The 16,394-nt window shown below is 41.8% G+C and overlaps 3 protein-coding genes across 7 annotated transcripts; 1 reads left to right on the forward strand and 2 right to left on the reverse strand.

The window, feature by feature from the left end:
• Nucleotides 1-5,475: 5,475 nt before the first annotated feature.
• Nucleotides 5,476-10,368, reverse strand: LOC134073681 (ciliary microtubule-associated protein 2-like). Of its 2 annotated transcripts, none has more exons than XM_062530346.1 (10): nt 10,289-10,368; nt 9,267-9,354; nt 8,997-9,155; nt 8,654-8,776; nt 8,174-8,314; nt 7,683-7,826; nt 7,311-7,475; nt 6,711-6,839; nt 5,906-6,033; nt 5,476-5,752 (listed from the first exon to the last, which is right to left on the reverse strand). In XM_062530346.1, the coding sequence occupies exons 1-10, from the start codon at nt 10,306-10,308 to the stop codon at nt 5,659-5,661; spliced, it is 1,191 nt and encodes a 396-aa protein (XP_062386330.1). In that variant the 5' UTR covers nt 10,309-10,368; the 3' UTR covers nt 5,476-5,658. The 2 variants fall into 2 exon arrangements, with proteins under 2 accessions (XP_062386330.1, XP_062386329.1); XM_062530345.1 differs by lacking the exon at nt 10,289-10,368 and adding an exon at nt 9,654-9,738.
• A 109-nt stretch (nt 10,369-10,477) lies between these two features.
• Nucleotides 10,478-12,615, forward strand: LOC134073466 (leucine rich adaptor protein 1-like). 3 transcript variants are annotated; one of them, XM_062530328.1, is made up of 2 exons: nt 10,478-10,769; nt 11,076-12,615. In XM_062530328.1, exons 1-2 carry the CDS (start codon nt 10,524-10,526, stop codon nt 11,715-11,717), a joined length of 888 nt encoding a protein of 295 aa, XP_062386312.1. In that variant the 5' UTR covers nt 10,478-10,523; the 3' UTR covers nt 11,718-12,615. The 3 variants fall into 3 exon arrangements, with proteins under 3 accessions (XP_062386312.1, XP_062386313.1, XP_062386314.1); XM_062530329.1 differs by having other exon boundaries at nt 11,091-12,615; XM_062530330.1 differs by having other exon boundaries at nt 11,097-12,615.
• Nucleotides 12,616-12,633: 18 nt separating this feature from the next.
• Nucleotides 12,634-16,049, reverse strand: LOC134073502 (E3 ubiquitin-protein ligase TRIM41-like). 2 transcript variants are annotated; one of them, XM_062530332.1, is made up of 6 exons: nt 15,477-16,049; nt 15,298-15,393; nt 14,918-15,148; nt 14,671-14,690; nt 14,029-14,156; nt 12,634-13,904 (listed from the first exon to the last, which is right to left on the reverse strand). In XM_062530332.1, the coding sequence occupies exons 1-6, from the start codon at nt 16,041-16,043 to the stop codon at nt 13,366-13,368; spliced, it is 1,581 nt and encodes a 526-aa protein (XP_062386316.1). In that variant the 5' UTR covers nt 16,044-16,049; the 3' UTR covers nt 12,634-13,365. The 2 variants fall into 2 exon arrangements, with proteins under 2 accessions (XP_062386316.1, XP_062386315.1); XM_062530331.1 differs by having other exon boundaries at nt 14,918-15,151.
• Between the last annotated feature and the right edge of the window lie 345 nt (nt 16,050-16,394).

The following is a 16,394-nucleotide window of genomic DNA, read 5'->3' on the forward strand; positions in this document are numbered from 1 at the left end:
AATTTTTGTTTGGCAATAAGGGTAAGGACCGAATCGCCTTTAAATGCTCAGTGAAAGGCAGTTTATTTGATGTCTCAGTTAGGCTGAGCATTTTTGACAACTTTAAATCTGAAGTGGTCTCGGAATGTTTAGATTGCCGTCTGCACTCATGCCATGTTGACTCACTCAGACTGACCTCATCATTGCTTGGCTGAACCTGTGCGACATCACAGGTCATGGGTGAACACACCTCTCAAGTGGATGCTCTGCATTTATTTATGAATTAAGCAGACGCTTTTACACAAAACTGAGGAATAATATTCAATGCTACACTACAGACCCTAGGACTAGGTAACAAATGCTTCAACAATAAATACCATTACTGCCATTGCCACTGAATGCAGAAAGGACTTTTGGTCCAGGGATTTACCTCTGGATCTGCTATATTTATCCATATATTACACACATAATCATGACTGCGATCATAAATTATTATTTACACATAATATAAAGGTAATTTTTTTTTATTGTAATATGATTTGACATTATGAGCATAAGTGAGCTACTCAATACATTTCTCCATCCTCACCCAATCTGTGCTTTACATCTCCCAGACACATTCTACTGTATGCTCAGCCTCATGCTTGAGAAGTGTATGAACTACTACTGAACTGTGGACTTGAATGTTGTGAATAACATACTCAGTGGTCAGCTCTTTGGAAACTATTCCATCACACACCACCCACCCTGGGACACATTGCCAAATAACACCAAGTTCTGGGGGTAGTTTTCCCTGTCTTTCCTTCTTTTTTTCCCCCCTCTCGGAATTTGCACAAATTACCTCCACATGTTGCAGGAGGGGTCTTCTGGGAAAGGGCCCAGGAGTGCATACTGCTGACTTCATCAAACGCAGCCTCCCTGATGCTCTCCATATGCCCAGCTGGCATACTGGCCAATGGTCGGCGAGCCACTGCTCTGCCACAGATGGAGTAATGCAGCATTGTCTGGCATGCACTGTGGATGAGAAGGGCCAGCAGAAATACTGTAGTTATATAGTGTATAGAATATGGAATGCTGTCACTTGAATAAATGTGTTAGCGGGGGCAGGGGGGCAGGGGGGCAGGGGGGCGGGGGGGGGGGGGGGGTTGGGGAGCAACAAGAGAAAGAGATGCACAGGAGGGAGTGTACCGGACTCACTGATCTGTGTAGCATGCATGACCACTGTAATTCAAGAGGGATTATTATACGAAGTCCATTTGAAGCAAGAGTGCGGAACCTATTTTTCAGGAGGCAACAAACATTCTCACTGACCCATTCTGTTGTCAGTCATTTAAGGGGTAGGCCTATGTAACACCCACCAACATAATAAACCACCGACCCAATAAAAACCTGCACGTTTTAAACCCACCAAATAACTTCCCACCAACATAATAATTTCCCACCAGCGTAATAACCAGTTGCAGGAAGTTATTTCAATGGTGGGAAGGTTAAAAAAAAAAAAAAGTGAATGCAATAACTTCCCACCAATGTAATAAATCACTGATTTAGTGAAATGATATCTGTTTGATCAATTGTAAGGGTATAGTTGGCAATTGTCACCATCTAAACCAATCTCATGACCATAAAGCTTTGTCCCCCACCCCCCTTTACTTTCTGCCTTTACTAATTAAGCATTACCTTTACTAAGAGCCAATCAAAGCTAGACAGACAGGTCCCTGACTTTTTATGCAAAGTTGCTTTTCTTCTTTTTTAACTGAGTGGGAGTACAGATGCAGGCGACACTATATAATGATAATAATCATAAAATAGTAGAAATAATAAGGAAATTGGGCTGATAGTCTTTCACCAACTGGCATGAACATTGCTGTGAGTGGTTAAGAACATGCTCCTGAGTCACTTGCTGGGCCCACACTGTCGACTTCAAGGCAGTGCTACCACCGTTGACTTCAAGGCACCTAACCCTAACCTTAACCCTTACCATAACACTTGACTAACCCTAATGCCTTCCAAGCATCTGCCTTGAAGTCGACGATCCCAAAAGGGTCCCAAAAGACCTTAGACCTTAGATCCTGATAGTCTTTTGTCAACTGACATGACCGATGCTGTGTGTGGTTAAGAACAGGGTCCTAACTTTTGAATCAATCATCCTTTTTTTTCTGTCACCCTGGACCCTAAATGACATCTATACAATCACAAAAGTGCTTGACTGAATATTTACTGGGCACACAGGAAAACTTCAGCATAGATATTTCCATTTATAGCAAGCATTGCTCAGCTAGCACTGGCCGACACTCAGCAATCAACTTAAGCGTGGGACCGTCCTGTTATCTTTTATGGACAGTAGGAACACTTGACCTTTCACTTCCATATGTTAAGATGCAGCATCATGTCCGTGTGTCTGAATGTTGCTAAAAAGGAGAACATGGCATGTTCTGGGAAATCTTTGAAAAGTCACCACTTTCATTTATTTTTTCTGTAAAGCTGAGAGGTTTCCTGAAACCTACAAATAACTGAACTACACAAACTAGTCATGTTTGTCTTTAAAATACAATGTTATTACATTCATGGTGGGACGTTGGTGGGAACTTATTATATTTGTGGGTGTTACAGTTACAGAGGTATCCATCAGATATTCTTTGATCTTTGGCGTGGTTTGACGTCATAGATGAGATGAATATCTATATATATATATATATATAAAAAGAACAAAACATCTGATTTCTGTGGGATTACAGAAAAACATAATATTTGAAATGCAAAATGAATGAACAAATACATGTTTCATTGTAGAAGCAGAGTTAGCAAATCTATACAGATAGTTTGCAGGTCAGTGTAACAGTTGTTTAAATATACTGACAATGTTAGCCAGATTTGTTTTTAAATGACAGCTGTTCCAGTCTCCTGACACTATATCTGCTTTGCCATCAGCAGGATTTCTCATCCAGGAGTCCTATCATATGTCTAAGAGTCTTCATTTCCTCCCAGTGAAACTGAGCTCAAAGCTCAGGTGTGAAGGAAGCTCCAGTACGTGCTGTACGTTGGGCTCATCTGGCCGCAGTGATCTTTGGCGCTCTGCTGCCCTCGGGGACCCCAGGAGGAAAATCCTGTTTAGCATGGCCATAACAACATTCCCCCAGGTTATTTACTCTGGAATGCTGATAGGCCTGGAGTCCGGTCCACGTGCCACCACACACACGGGGTCCTTAGAGTTTAGTTATCAGGCACCTGATCCGGCACCCTGGATGTGTCCCAGCACAGAGGCTGCTGTGTTGAGGGCTTGCTTTGAGAAACTGTCACTTAATCCTTCTGATAACGTGGGCTGATTGTTTTGGTGAGTCTTGAGTATACCACCGTAGGCACAAACATTATTAAAGAAAAAGTACATGGGAAGTGAGAAAACAGATCTATTTCTTTCCTCACTCATGTCTTATACCCCTCGACTGCAGTACAGGGTCGTTATAATTTCAGCATTATCTAAGCATCTTGTGCAAACTAAACCATGGATATCCGTGCACTCCTTGGAATGTTGTCCTGTAAATATTTGCCTGATCATTGTCTCTATCTTTTGTTTAGGGTGGATCTTCACTTCCACAAACTGAAGATGAGAGCCAGAAAGTCTGAGAATGAAAGGAAACTGGCTTAGCACATAAATTGATATTTAAAAAATCCAGTTGTAACCGCAAATGGCTGGTCTTGATTTTGCAAAGATAAACGCCACAGAGAAATGCTGGAAGTCAATGATGACTCACTGTGTATCATTCCATTCTTCATAAATTGAACAAAACTCACATTTCAGATGTGACCTTGATATTCTGCCATGCTTTGTTCGCAGTAGACACTGACGCATGGCGTGCACTTTCTACTTTCTATAAGAGATTAATATTGCTGCAAAGTTGAACTACAGGACAGTGGCTGAGCCAAATTCAAAGTGAATGTCTGAGAAAGAAGTCTAACTCAACACAGCTGTTCTTTTTGGCAGTATAGTCAAACTGAATGGGCAGATATTGTAATAATGGACTTACTGTAATAATGTTGTTCCTACATAACCTTTGTTTTGACCCCAGACTGACCCCATAATATGGCCTTGTAAGTTATGAAAGTTGAGTCTAGTTGAAGACTAATAATGGAGACATATTACAATTTGTTTTTTGTTTTGTTTTGTACTGCTAAGGTAATTTGTATAGTTGATGGTATTGCTCTCTCTCTTTCTCTGTCTCTCTCTCATACATTTCTCAATGTGTGTGTGTGTGTGTGTGTGAGAGAGAGAGAGAGAGAGAGAGAGAGAGTGAAAAAGAGAGTGAGTGCAGAGAGAAAGAGGTACATGTTTGCATGCATTTGAAATGATAATCATGGCATTAGTCTAAAGCTTTTCTATGAAACCCTGTCCAGACTGAAGTCCAGGATAAAAAACAACACTGTTTTTCCCCTGTGTCATTATGTCACCTGAGAGAACACCCTAACCTCATGACCTCAAATGTCTGACGTGCAGTCAGTCAAAACCCTTATTGACCCGTCTTATGTAGCATGACCACTATACCTGCAGTATTCCCAAAATGTTGAAACAGAGCTACACAGTCACCAGTCTGGGAAAAAAAAAAAAAAAAAAAACATAACTGATAGTTATGTCAGATTTTTTTTCTTTTTAGTCATTACTTTGAATGGCAGCATACATATACATATCTACAGCATACATTGCTGTTTGATTTCAGACTTCACTGTTTCTTCTAATCGCAACGTGCTGTTTGAAAATGGAATTTAGCAGCGCTGAATCAATAGCATGGGGTGGGACCTATTAATCGCTCACCACTGTATTATGTGGTTTTCCATCATGATGTCAAATATTTCTTTAGCCGTACAATTTCCTTTATCCATGAGTCAAATGCTGGGTCTCCCAACGCAGGAATCTGCCTGTTTGCAATATTTTTACGGTCCCTCCAAACTTGAACTATTTCCTCTGCACCTCAGCTTTTTCAGAGAAAGCCCAGTGGTGCCATTAGTCTGGATTAATGGTCCTTGCTTTAGAAAGGGTCCATTTTTACAATCCTCATCGTTTTCTTTACCTCTGCTGCATTTCAGTAACCCAGGTCGTGACCTTCCTGTTACCATATTTGGGGGTACCATACTTGCGCTTCATGAGAGGGCTTGTTGTTCTCACCTGTGTGAATTTAGCCGTAATATTTTATGGCCACGGCCACTTCTACACCAGGAAATGTCGAGGTCAGGTGGAGCAGGATAAAGGTGCGGACCTCAGGGGCATATTAAAGGAGCTATGTTCTCCGAGCCCTGAGAACCTGCTGCAGTTTGGAGTGAATCAATGTATCATGGCAGGGATTAGTGAATGTGTGCCCTTCAACACAGTCAAGTCAAAGTGTTCATGCAGTTACTCATTCTCTATTGCCATAATGTGTCTATGAATTCAGAGGTTCACTTTTTAAATCTTTGTGTTAAAGATCTATGGATCAAAGTACTGCTGTCATTTTAAATATGTAAATACGTAAGCAAGACACTGGATTTCCAACATACTGTAACATATCAAATCTGACTAAAGAGGGATGGTACTACTATCACCTTCAGATAACAGCATCAGAGTTCAATTTTGTTTTTGTTATGAATAGAAACAGATGCACATTTTATGCATTCATTTCAAATATTTATATGTGCACAGAGTGGGTCTCCAGTCTAGAAGGCAGCCGTAGAACATGCCACAGCCTCATCTGGGCGCCTGTGATAGGGCCTCTGCTCAGCTGGGATGTTGAATGGCCTCAGTTTCTCCCTGGCAAACACACCAATTATATGTTAAACACATAATAACTGACGCTGATCACTTTAGATCACGTTAGGTTCAGTGTGTATGTCTGATTCTGCTTTGATGTCTAATGAAGTATTTCATAGTCTATTTATATTGCATGTGGGGGCTCTCTCTTACTGGCCAAAGGTATCCTGGTCTATGTTGTCCAAGTATCTCTTTGTCCGTGACTTAAAAGCAGTGCTTCCTTTTTTGTAGTTCTTAGACGCTTTTTGGCCGATGTTGTAGCGGCCTGGGCCCGCAATACACTGACCACAGAAGAGAATGGGAATTTAGTAGAAACATCTAGTCCTCAGTCGGCATACCATGAAACAGATTTAGTCCTCAGTCGTCATACCATGAAAGAAATCTGCCTGTCAGAAGACACTTCACTCTAGCACTGCAATATAATTGCCTATACAGTATAATCATCTATTTTAATCATATATTTTGTTCTCTTCTGTGCCGCTCCATCAACAAAATGCCATGTATTTGGTTAAACATTGTGGGTCCTGATTCAAATGGTGAGCAAAATGCAAAGTCTTTCAACAAGTAAAGTTCTAATCCATGAACTATAGCTTTGGTGATTAAGTCTTGCCCGTGGTGTTGAGATAGCAAATTGATTTTGAGTCACTTTGGTGCATTTTTCAGATAAGACATGTAGTTTTCAAAAATACATATTGAATCTCCACATAATTTAGTCACCCGTGCACATCATAAACTTTTCCATTATTTTTAACAAATAGCAAATGATTTTGTACGTCCATACAGTTGATTGTGTACAAATGTCTGCTATTTTGAAAGATTATCAATTCCTCATGTCATGTTGATCAAAATGCATTATACGGGCTCTCTGTTAAATAGTCCTAGCTCCTGCAAATTAGCTTTAGTTAAACTTAAGACTTTGCACTTTGCCCATCATTGAAACGAGGGCCCTGTGACTTACAGAGCTGCCCTGCAACGCTTTCCCAACGATTGGGCCGAAGCGACGCGTGGGGGAGAAGAACGGGGGCGGATTACTGTTCTCCACCCTGGAGAGAGGAGCGATCATGTAGTCACAAGGGCCAGGCCAGTTCTGAGTGCACATAATTATGATACCCGTTAGACAGACAGATAGATGGATACATACATACATACATACATACAATCATACATACAAACACAATAGGCCTACATATATACATATATACTTTATTTATCCCAAAAGAAATTTAGGCAACCAGTATCTTATGTCATGCAGTATAAGAAACACAATCTCAACACTATAAAAATATAAAATTCAATTGTGATGGGGTATGTGTCCTTGGAAACAGTGCATAAGTGAACATAAAGTGGTTACCAGAGTGGTGCCAAATAATCAATTTCTCATTATGCGTTTTGTTTCACAGTGCAGCAGGGTAAAAGGATGAGAGAGATACACTCTGGGGAGATGTGTGTGTGTGTGTGTGTGAGAGAGAGAGAGAGAGAGAGAGAGAGAGAGAGAGAGAGAGAGAGAGAGAGAGAGAGAGAGAGAAAGAGAGAGAGAGAGAGAGAGAGTGCTACTGACTGCTGGTTCAGGTCTCTGTGCCAGTGTGCTGTGGAAGATGCGTTCACTCGGCACAGTGGCGAAGCGCTCCATTTGGCCCAATTTGCCATGTTGCCTCTGCTTCTTGAGCCCGTCGCCAAACATGGGTGGCAGGAAGAATTGTCCTGGATTCACAGTAGCTGTTCTCTGAGACACACAAAGCATAAATCATCCATACATCCACATAAAACGGGTACAGTCTAACAGCCCATAGCCAGGACCAATTAATATATCTTACAAAGATACCTCTGTTTTTGCTATATAAAAAAACAGAAAGATAGATAAATAAACATCTTTCAAAAATAATATTCATTATAAACAAATGAAACAAACAAATGATCTCTGTTCTGTTACCGGAGCTGCAAAGTATCCAGCGTTGATGGGTTTGTCTCTTCGGCCTGTGAAAATCTCATATGGCCCTTTCTTACCGACATGGTGCTCCAGGATTAACTCAGTGAAGGACTTCATCTTGTAAGTGCCAGGATACAAACCACAGTCCTGCCAAATACAGGAGTGCATAATAAGCATCGCTCAGTAATGCTCAGTCCAAACAGTACACCATGCTACTTTCTCTACTGCTGCTTCGACTATTACTGCTCACGCACTGATCAATTATTGCTAACTACTGCTACCGATAATTTATCATTATCATTATCATCTTTGTCATCATCGTCGTCATCAACATCATCATTGCAGTTGCCGTCATTATCGCTATTGCCATCGTCATCATCATAATCATCATCATCATCATCATCATCATCATCATCATCACTACAGTCCTACATTGCGTGATGTTTCCATGAATGAATAAGGTGTTGCTGAGACCACTAAGGAGGATCCCTCACCACTGGTCTCTCTGGGAACCGCTCCACTCCAGCGTTGAAGTCCATGGTGGCACAGCTGCCCGTGGGTCTGGACCTCCTCTCGTCCAGCAGACTGCTAGGGATGCCCCCTTTCCCATAACTCCCTGGGCCCGCGGGATACTTCTGCCAAGCCCAATCAGAGACATGTGTGTGAGGAAGGAGTGTTTTATTCAAGAACATTTAGTAAGAAGTCTTGGTGAAGATGTGTGAATATGACATCACAGACACAAGGTAGGTACACAAAAATAAGCAGAACAATGATGCACTGAAAATACAAAACAACTATATAAAATGAACAAAAATATAAACTTCTTCTGGATTGATTTTCAATGCAAACCATAAAGTTTGGAATTATCACAGACGGAGCAATGACTGGAGAATGACACAGCATCACTGACTGAGATGAGGTACTGTATGTACATTTTTGGGTAGTTGTCTCCCTCTAGAGGAGTCTCAATGTACCTTAATATATTCCTTGAATCTGTCCTCAAGAGAATCACACACACCCCTCGCACTGCTGGGTTTCTCCTTCAGTACATCAACAAAACTTTTGAGGTGGTATTTCCCAGGTCCAAGTGCATCTCTCTGAGGCACAAACAGACATCAGACAGACAACACTGAGCACACAGACTGTTTTGTGTTTCATTTAGTCAGTGGACAATTTGAGATCTATAACACTGTTTATAACAAAGAGTCTGATTAAAACAATGCTGCATGTACAGGTAAGGGCCCATGATTCAGGTGTTTCAGATATTTCAAATGTGCATTAAACTGAACTCTTATTTGCATTGTGTGAAATACGAACCAGCTGGCACTGGGTGGACCATGACTTCCGATGGAGAATGTGAGGCATGTTAGCCCCCAGCTGCTTCCTCCGGGCCTGCCCTGCCGTCTCGCTCCGCAGAGCACGCTGACTGAGGTCGCCAGCATCCACCTCATATCTACCTGGGCCCAGGCTGCTCACCTGCACAACAGACAACAGTAGCAATCTCACACCTCATGTCCCTCACAGACTCATCTGTATACAATGACGTGCTTGGAATGATTTCACTGTGTTAACGCTGCTCCAGCTCACCAGATCATCAGTGAATCTTTTGCAATGTGCAACTTCTGTGAATGTCCCAATCTGCTTTCTTTTAGGGTGAACCCCAGAAATATCAAACCTTTGAGACAGAAAGAAAAACGCTTTCAGATCATTTTCAAAAACAGCTTAGCCTACTACAAATGATTGCAAATAATAATAAAACAAATGGAGAAATACAAAATGTTTTGACTAATATCACCATATTTTGCATTATCAACTAAATGTGACAATAATCGTAGCCTAATGCATTAAGAGGTGAAAGTAAAGGAAACAATACAGTAGAATTGCGGATTGTCCTGCTTACAAATACTTAATTAATTAATAACACAATCTCTAGGTAAAATCATTGGGAAATTGTGTGAAAATTGCATTGAAAACCTTGCTGACTGTGTCCCAAATGGAGCTCCCTTGAATAGTTTTTGCTCCATGCTTTATCATTCCTGTTCCAAGTCCAGGTAATGTTAGGACATTACATCTAAACTAAGCCCATTAATAAATCCTTTCTATGGCTGACGTCACCTATTGTATGGGATTGCATTATTGCGTTTACAAGCAGGTGCCATGGACTTCATTTGACCACTAGATGTCATTGGTGAGTTAACATTCAAGCTATGAGCGCAAACAAAAGTTGCTCTATGAGTCAGATTTTCATTCGACAACGTCCACACAATCTGCTGCCTCACACATGTGGTTTCAAGCTCATTTACAGTGGCATGCTTCATTAGTAGCTTATAGTCTTAAAAAACAACCCAGAGCCCAAACAGCTTTCAAGTGGTTGATCGCATGAAATTGCCATTTTAAACTACATTTGAGAATATAATTTATGATAGATTTGTATCAATTACGCTATAGCTCTAATTTTCTAGGCTAGGTCTAATAGCAGAGAAGGAGGCAGGCCTAATGGCTGTGACAGCATAATCCACATTATTGTTTACATGTTTGTGACAGAATTCTCTCCATATGGGTCTGACACAATGGTGCGCGTTTGTCTTTTAAAGAGAATATTCTGTTACCTGTCGAGTACGCCTAGCATCACGAGTCGATGTCAGTTCCAGCCTGACTAACAGGCACTCAAACCAATAGCGACAAGTGCCCAAAGAGCTGTCATGAATACCGAAATTCGTATTTAGGGGAAAGTGGACAGTTCAGGAATCATGCAGTGCGGCTTTTTTTAAAGGCTGAATGAGTAATGTCCCCTCGGGCGCACACACCAAGACAGAGTGTGCTGGGCAGTAGCTGTGGCGATTAATGACTTTTAGCACACTCCAGATTGACACAGTTCATCTAGCTATGGAAGAAGTTATACATTCTGGGACATGTCCTGAATTAAAAGATTTGGAAGTAAAACTTGGCATGAAGACACCGGAGAGTTTGTTGAGATGCATGAGGGAGGATTACACAAGTGATGAACGCGCCCTGGATACTGATGAGAGACTGTCCATGATTCTTCCCGAGGAACTTTTTGAGAAAATGAAAAGCCTGAAACTTCAGATGGTAAGCAGTTATTTCACAGATGGGTAGGATATTTTACAGAGAATTATGTGGGATATGTGTGCCATTTAGTAGCCTAATGGCTATCGACATCAACATTGAGGGGTGTTGTCTCTGCTGCCCGAGAAATTGTGGAATTAGAAATGAAATGTTATGTGAAATGCAAGTGATTGTGAACTGTAACCAAACTTTCCACAATTTTATTGGTGCTGGTGCACATGTAAGACCACTCACATCTCGTTTACTAACCCTAGAAAACAAATGCTTTCGCTGGTCTATGTATGTGTTTTCCTAACTTTCCTCACCTAGTTACATCTCTTACAGGAGCAGGTGCGATCGGCAGACGTGAGAATTTTGCGCCAGTTGCTGTCCCTGCATGAAGGTGTGGAGATGCTCCGATGGCTACAGGGTGATCGGAGCACCCTCACCAGTCTAACGGGTAGCCTGACAGGCAGTCAGTCCAGCCTGGGAGAGGCGGCTGTTATGGTCCACGAACCCGGTGGCGAGTCCCCCGGCTGTTGCCCAAGTACACCACCTGAATCTACACACAGGCCGTGTCCCTCGCCCTCCGGGTCCGCGCAGTGCTCTACATCATGTGACGGTTCTAGTGAGATCTCTAATCAAGCCTGCTCAACAGTGTCCAGTCCATCTGCTCCAACAGCCTCATCACATGAGGGTGGCCCAGCGGATCTCAAAGTACTAGCTGCCGTTCTCCAGAGGCCCACCAAGATGGACTGCAGCAAAGATCAGTTTGTAGGCACTGCGTCATCTGATGACAGTGGGCTGGCTCAAAGCAGAGTTGTGAAGGGTGAAGTGATTGACCACAGTGAGGGAGGTATCCCGTCTACCCAGGGGGAACCTGAGCTCTCCTTAGGTCAGAGTGAGGCCCTGCTGGGCTATGATACACACTGGTGCTGGGTGGAGTCAAAGGATGATGTGACCTTCCTATGATAAGCTTCCATTTTTTCAGCTGTAGCCCATTCATCTCACTGAGAAAAAGGTGACATTGGTTGCAGAATGAGTAGCAAGGAATCAATACATAGCAGATCTGTTAGCCAGTTTAGTTGAGTTCTACACAAGTCGTTAGTTACATAGTGCAACATTTGTATTTTTTGCACTACATGTGAGAAATCGGTACAGGTTTAAAAAGTAAAGTTTCTCCATGCCAGCCAGCATATCATGGGTTTAGATCTTTCCATCATTTCTACAAACACTGAATGTTATTGTGTGCACTGTAATGGTTGTGAAGACAGCAGTTATAAGATGTCAAAGGCTATTTGATTTGTACAATTAAATCACATGGGTTGACAACTCCCCCACACAGCATAAATGGCTCTTCAACTCAAGAAATCACAACATCCTGTATAAAGCTGTTTCACAGCTACTGTCAGCTCATGAATGTTGCTATTCGGGATATATGGCTGCAGTGATAATTAAGTGTTTGATTATTTAAAAAGAGACTTTAATCATTAAAAAGTCATTAATAATGCTAACAACTCTAAGACCATGTGACTAGAGTCTAAAACCCAGTGTGTCTGATGATTTTGACAGCTAACGGTCATCTCCTCAAGAGTGCAGGACTTTCCAATGAGGTTAATATGTGAGCAATGTGTAAAGATAAGACCTTCTGCTGAACAGAGATACTGCTGGCAGGCAGTTATCTAGTGCTGAAGGTCGAGGAACAGAGATGGAAGTTTTAGTAACAAGTGTTTTTACTAAAGCGTTTACAGTTTCTGTAAAATGTCTCTAATTTTTAGGGAAGCTAAATGTAAAATGCACAGTGTGCATATGTTTTGTTCCATATCCCCTTTTAAAGTGATAACCTATGTAATAAAATAAGCTAAACCAACTTGTTCACAAATTGCATTTGTCACCATAACTCAGTGAGGAAGTTTATTCTCATAAAAATCAGGAAAACCATGCATTTTACATTCATGATGTCTGATACGCAGAGTTTTAAATACAACATTATACTGTAATATAACAAAAAGCTCATTGATGCAGGCGTACATTTTGCTTAGAATTATGTTGAAGTTAAATAGGCCTACATACAGTTTATAATATATAATATATAACAATATGTATAATACTCACTCAAATATAAATCTGTTAGCAAACAAGTGTGAAAACTGATAATCATCTAGGGCTATAGGTAGCCTGATCAACACCAGACCAATTCTCAAATCTCAGTTGAGATGTGGCCGAAGGTGAGTAGTGTTGGATGCCATTTTTACAGTTGGTGGCAATATTTTATCTATGGCGTAGGCTGGGTAAACCCTGCCTGATCTGCCGGTGATTTGGATTTCGGCCTGCAGCTTAGGCTGGAAACCTGCACATCTATCTCTCCTGCTTCCTGTCCACATCTTTGGGGTCCAATCACAAAATAGCTTTATCCCAAAGGTGCACCCAGATCGTTGGTCTGATTAGTTGAAGGACTATCCAAAAGCGTACATTGTCATTTGAACTATGCACATTGATCACGCCTCTTGTGCAGACTAGAAATAAAGTGCAGACTCCCCAGACTAATGTTCAATCTTAAAAGATTGAGTTTAGTATGGTGATAGCCAGACTAACTACAGTATGGTGTGTTGCTACAAACTCACTGATTCTTCTCTGGGTTAATAACGCTGATCTTGGTAAGGCTTTCTCCCTCTAGTTCCACATCAATACTGAAAGCAGCGTAGACAGGTGCTTGGAGGCAGCAATAGAACGTATGTAGATGCTCCAGTCTCAGTGCATCATAAAATGACAGGATGCCACTGTCCACATCCAGAAACACTCCAATTCGGCTGGGCAAACCAGGGGCGGGGTTGGTGAAACAGAACTTGTACCAGCCATGTTCAGCACAGAACTGACCTCTGCTTTCGGTATAGCTCAAGGCCCAAGAGGCATCACTGCCAAATCCTGCACTGGCCGCCTCACCCTGGCGAGGTGCGTACGAGATGCCCACCGTCCAACCAGGGACATCCGTAACCACGACCTCCCAATGGTGCACTCCACCTCTGAAGGCATCACAGCCCAAAACAGAGTATGGACCACCTGCATGTTCTTTGTTCTTGGACAACCACAGTGAGCCACTTGCAACACACAACTCTAACCCAGGGTGGGCTGACCGTGGGTTCAGCTTGATATCATCTCCTGAAAAAATAACAAGGCATATTAAACAAAACAAAAAATATGGCATATACTGCATTGGATTTATGGCACCCATGGTTGTTTACATATTGACAATGGTAACTACAGTATATACATCAATAATTACCTGAAAATGTCCCTCTCAGGGTCTGGAACAGTGGCATGATCTTTGCAGAGGCAGCAGGCTTTGGTCCTCGCCACTCCCTCACCTCCTGGAGCTGACGAGTACATGACTCACTCTCATAAAGATCTCCCCTTTAGAGAAAAAAAAAACAACTAGTGGGGATCTTATTCCAGGATGTTATGCTGTTGCTTCTGACAATTCACGTTAATAGATTATGCAACCATTTGTCCCTTTTTGATCTTTTTCATTAGCATCTACTGTAGTGCTGGTAGGCATCATCACTAAATTAATTCCCATGATACATGGTCGTTTGCAGGACGCCGGATAAACATAGCTTCCGTTCCCTAACCCCTAGAATATGCTGTTCTGTGGTTCTTGTCAGACCATCCAACAAAAATAACACAAGTATACTAGCAAGATTTTGTATCAGTACCAGCGGATGATTCAATCAACCAATCAAGTATGCTGTTGCTGTTGCAACTAGTCTGTAATTAGATTAGTTAGACAAGAACTCATACAGCTGTCTTAACTGAACATCACTTGTGATGATCATCACAGCCATATGCAGAGAAACTGCTTCAGTAACTTCAATGATGCCAACAGACTACTACTACTACGATTAGTACAAATGTTACGTTGACCTACCAGTCAGTGCTCTGTGACGTCTGTGATGATGAGAAAAGAACAATTATCAAACAATTATCAAACATACTTTTGCCAACATATGGCACCATAGTATAACAAAGCATTGTAATAATAGTTTGAATACATTAGCAATAACTTTTATAATATAGTAATACACCATTTTATAAGGTGTTGCGATTCACATGCAATAACCGTATTTACCCTATGATCATAAATGATGCAAAATAGACGAGGAAGTGCATGTCACCTGCAGTAGCAGCAGTGGGTCCTGAATGGCCAGAGCCTGTTGTAACCCCTCCAGAGCCTCTGCCAGCCTTCCCTTCATCTTCATCAGCTTCTCTACCCTGAGCTTCAGATTCTTGCTCTCCAGAACCAGGTCCACCGAGAACCGCTTTTGCCAAGCTTGCTCCTCAAAGTCTAGGAACAGTTTGATCCTCCCGAGAAAGGATGTGCAGTCTGCCTGTTGATCTTCAAGCTTCTTCTGTGTGTAGTCAGTTTGGAACAAAGACAAAAGGACATGCAGTCCACAGGTCACAAACATATTTCACAGCACATGGGCATATATGGCAATAGATAGCCAGTATTCAGAAGACAATATTTTTTGTCTGTGTGGATTGTGAACCTCACCTTGGAAGTGGATGCAGCGTTCTCAATATCTGACAGACATTGTTCTACTTCTGACAAATTTCCTCTTACATCAGAAAGCTTGGCTTGGCAATTCTCCTAAACAAATATGGCGGAAAATAGCTTAAGACTGATCTATGACATTAATGCAACGGACTTGATAATATTTCTGAACATTTTACCTTCAGATTTGTTGTTGCATCTGACAATTTGACGACACTGTGTCCTTCTGTGTGTTTAGCCTCTGAAGGCAACATGCAGTACACACACAGGGCAACGTGGTCTGTCTGGCAGTAAAGTTCAAGCTCCTTTCCGTGTGATTTACACAATTTGCTGATGTTGGATATAGGATTTACAAGCACGTGTTGTCGCAGAACACTGTTCTCACAATGTGGCATAATATGAAGGGTGCAGTAGGACTCCTCACAATTCAGACACGTCTTTTCAGCCGGAAGTTTCTGCTCGCCTTTGCAAATGCTACAATCGTGGCCACTTGATCGGGTTTTGTGGTATTTTTCCAGGATGTTGTGGAGGACGATATTCTTCTTAAAAGCTATGCTCACATCACACGGCGCTAAACAAAGTGGACATGTGTAGCGCCGTGATTCATCTTCAGTCGATGATCTTTTTAACTGATTGACGCATTCTTCACAATAGTTGTGTCCACATGGCAAGGTAACTGGTTCCACAAATATGTCCCGACAAACTGCACAAATGAGATCCTCGTCCAAAGACATACTGTCAGCCATTGTTGAGAAAAGTTATGACAGTGCGCCAGTACGAGTGGCATGTGATTATAAATAGGCCTGTTTTGACATGCCCACGTGACGTAGTGGCAGCCAATGCAGAAGCGATTTTGGCAAACTGAAAATGCATTCACACCAGACCATACAATGTAGCATGCAATGTAGCATGGTCGGTCTTAACTATTTGCAGCATTGTTACAGTGTGTCGATACATTCTGTGATACAAAATTCCTTCTGATTCATTGTTCCGAATGAGCTCGTTACAATGTGTTGCAGAATAAAAATGTGCTTCACTTAGCCTATCTTTCGTCATTATTAGGCTACCATACCGTATCCTACCACTACAAGACAGTA

This window comes from Sardina pilchardus, chromosome 2 (genome assembly GCF_963854185.1).
Source record: "Sardina pilchardus chromosome 2, fSarPil1.1, whole genome shotgun sequence".
Classification (NCBI taxonomy): domain Eukaryota; kingdom Metazoa; phylum Chordata; class Actinopteri; order Clupeiformes; family Clupeidae; genus Sardina; species Sardina pilchardus.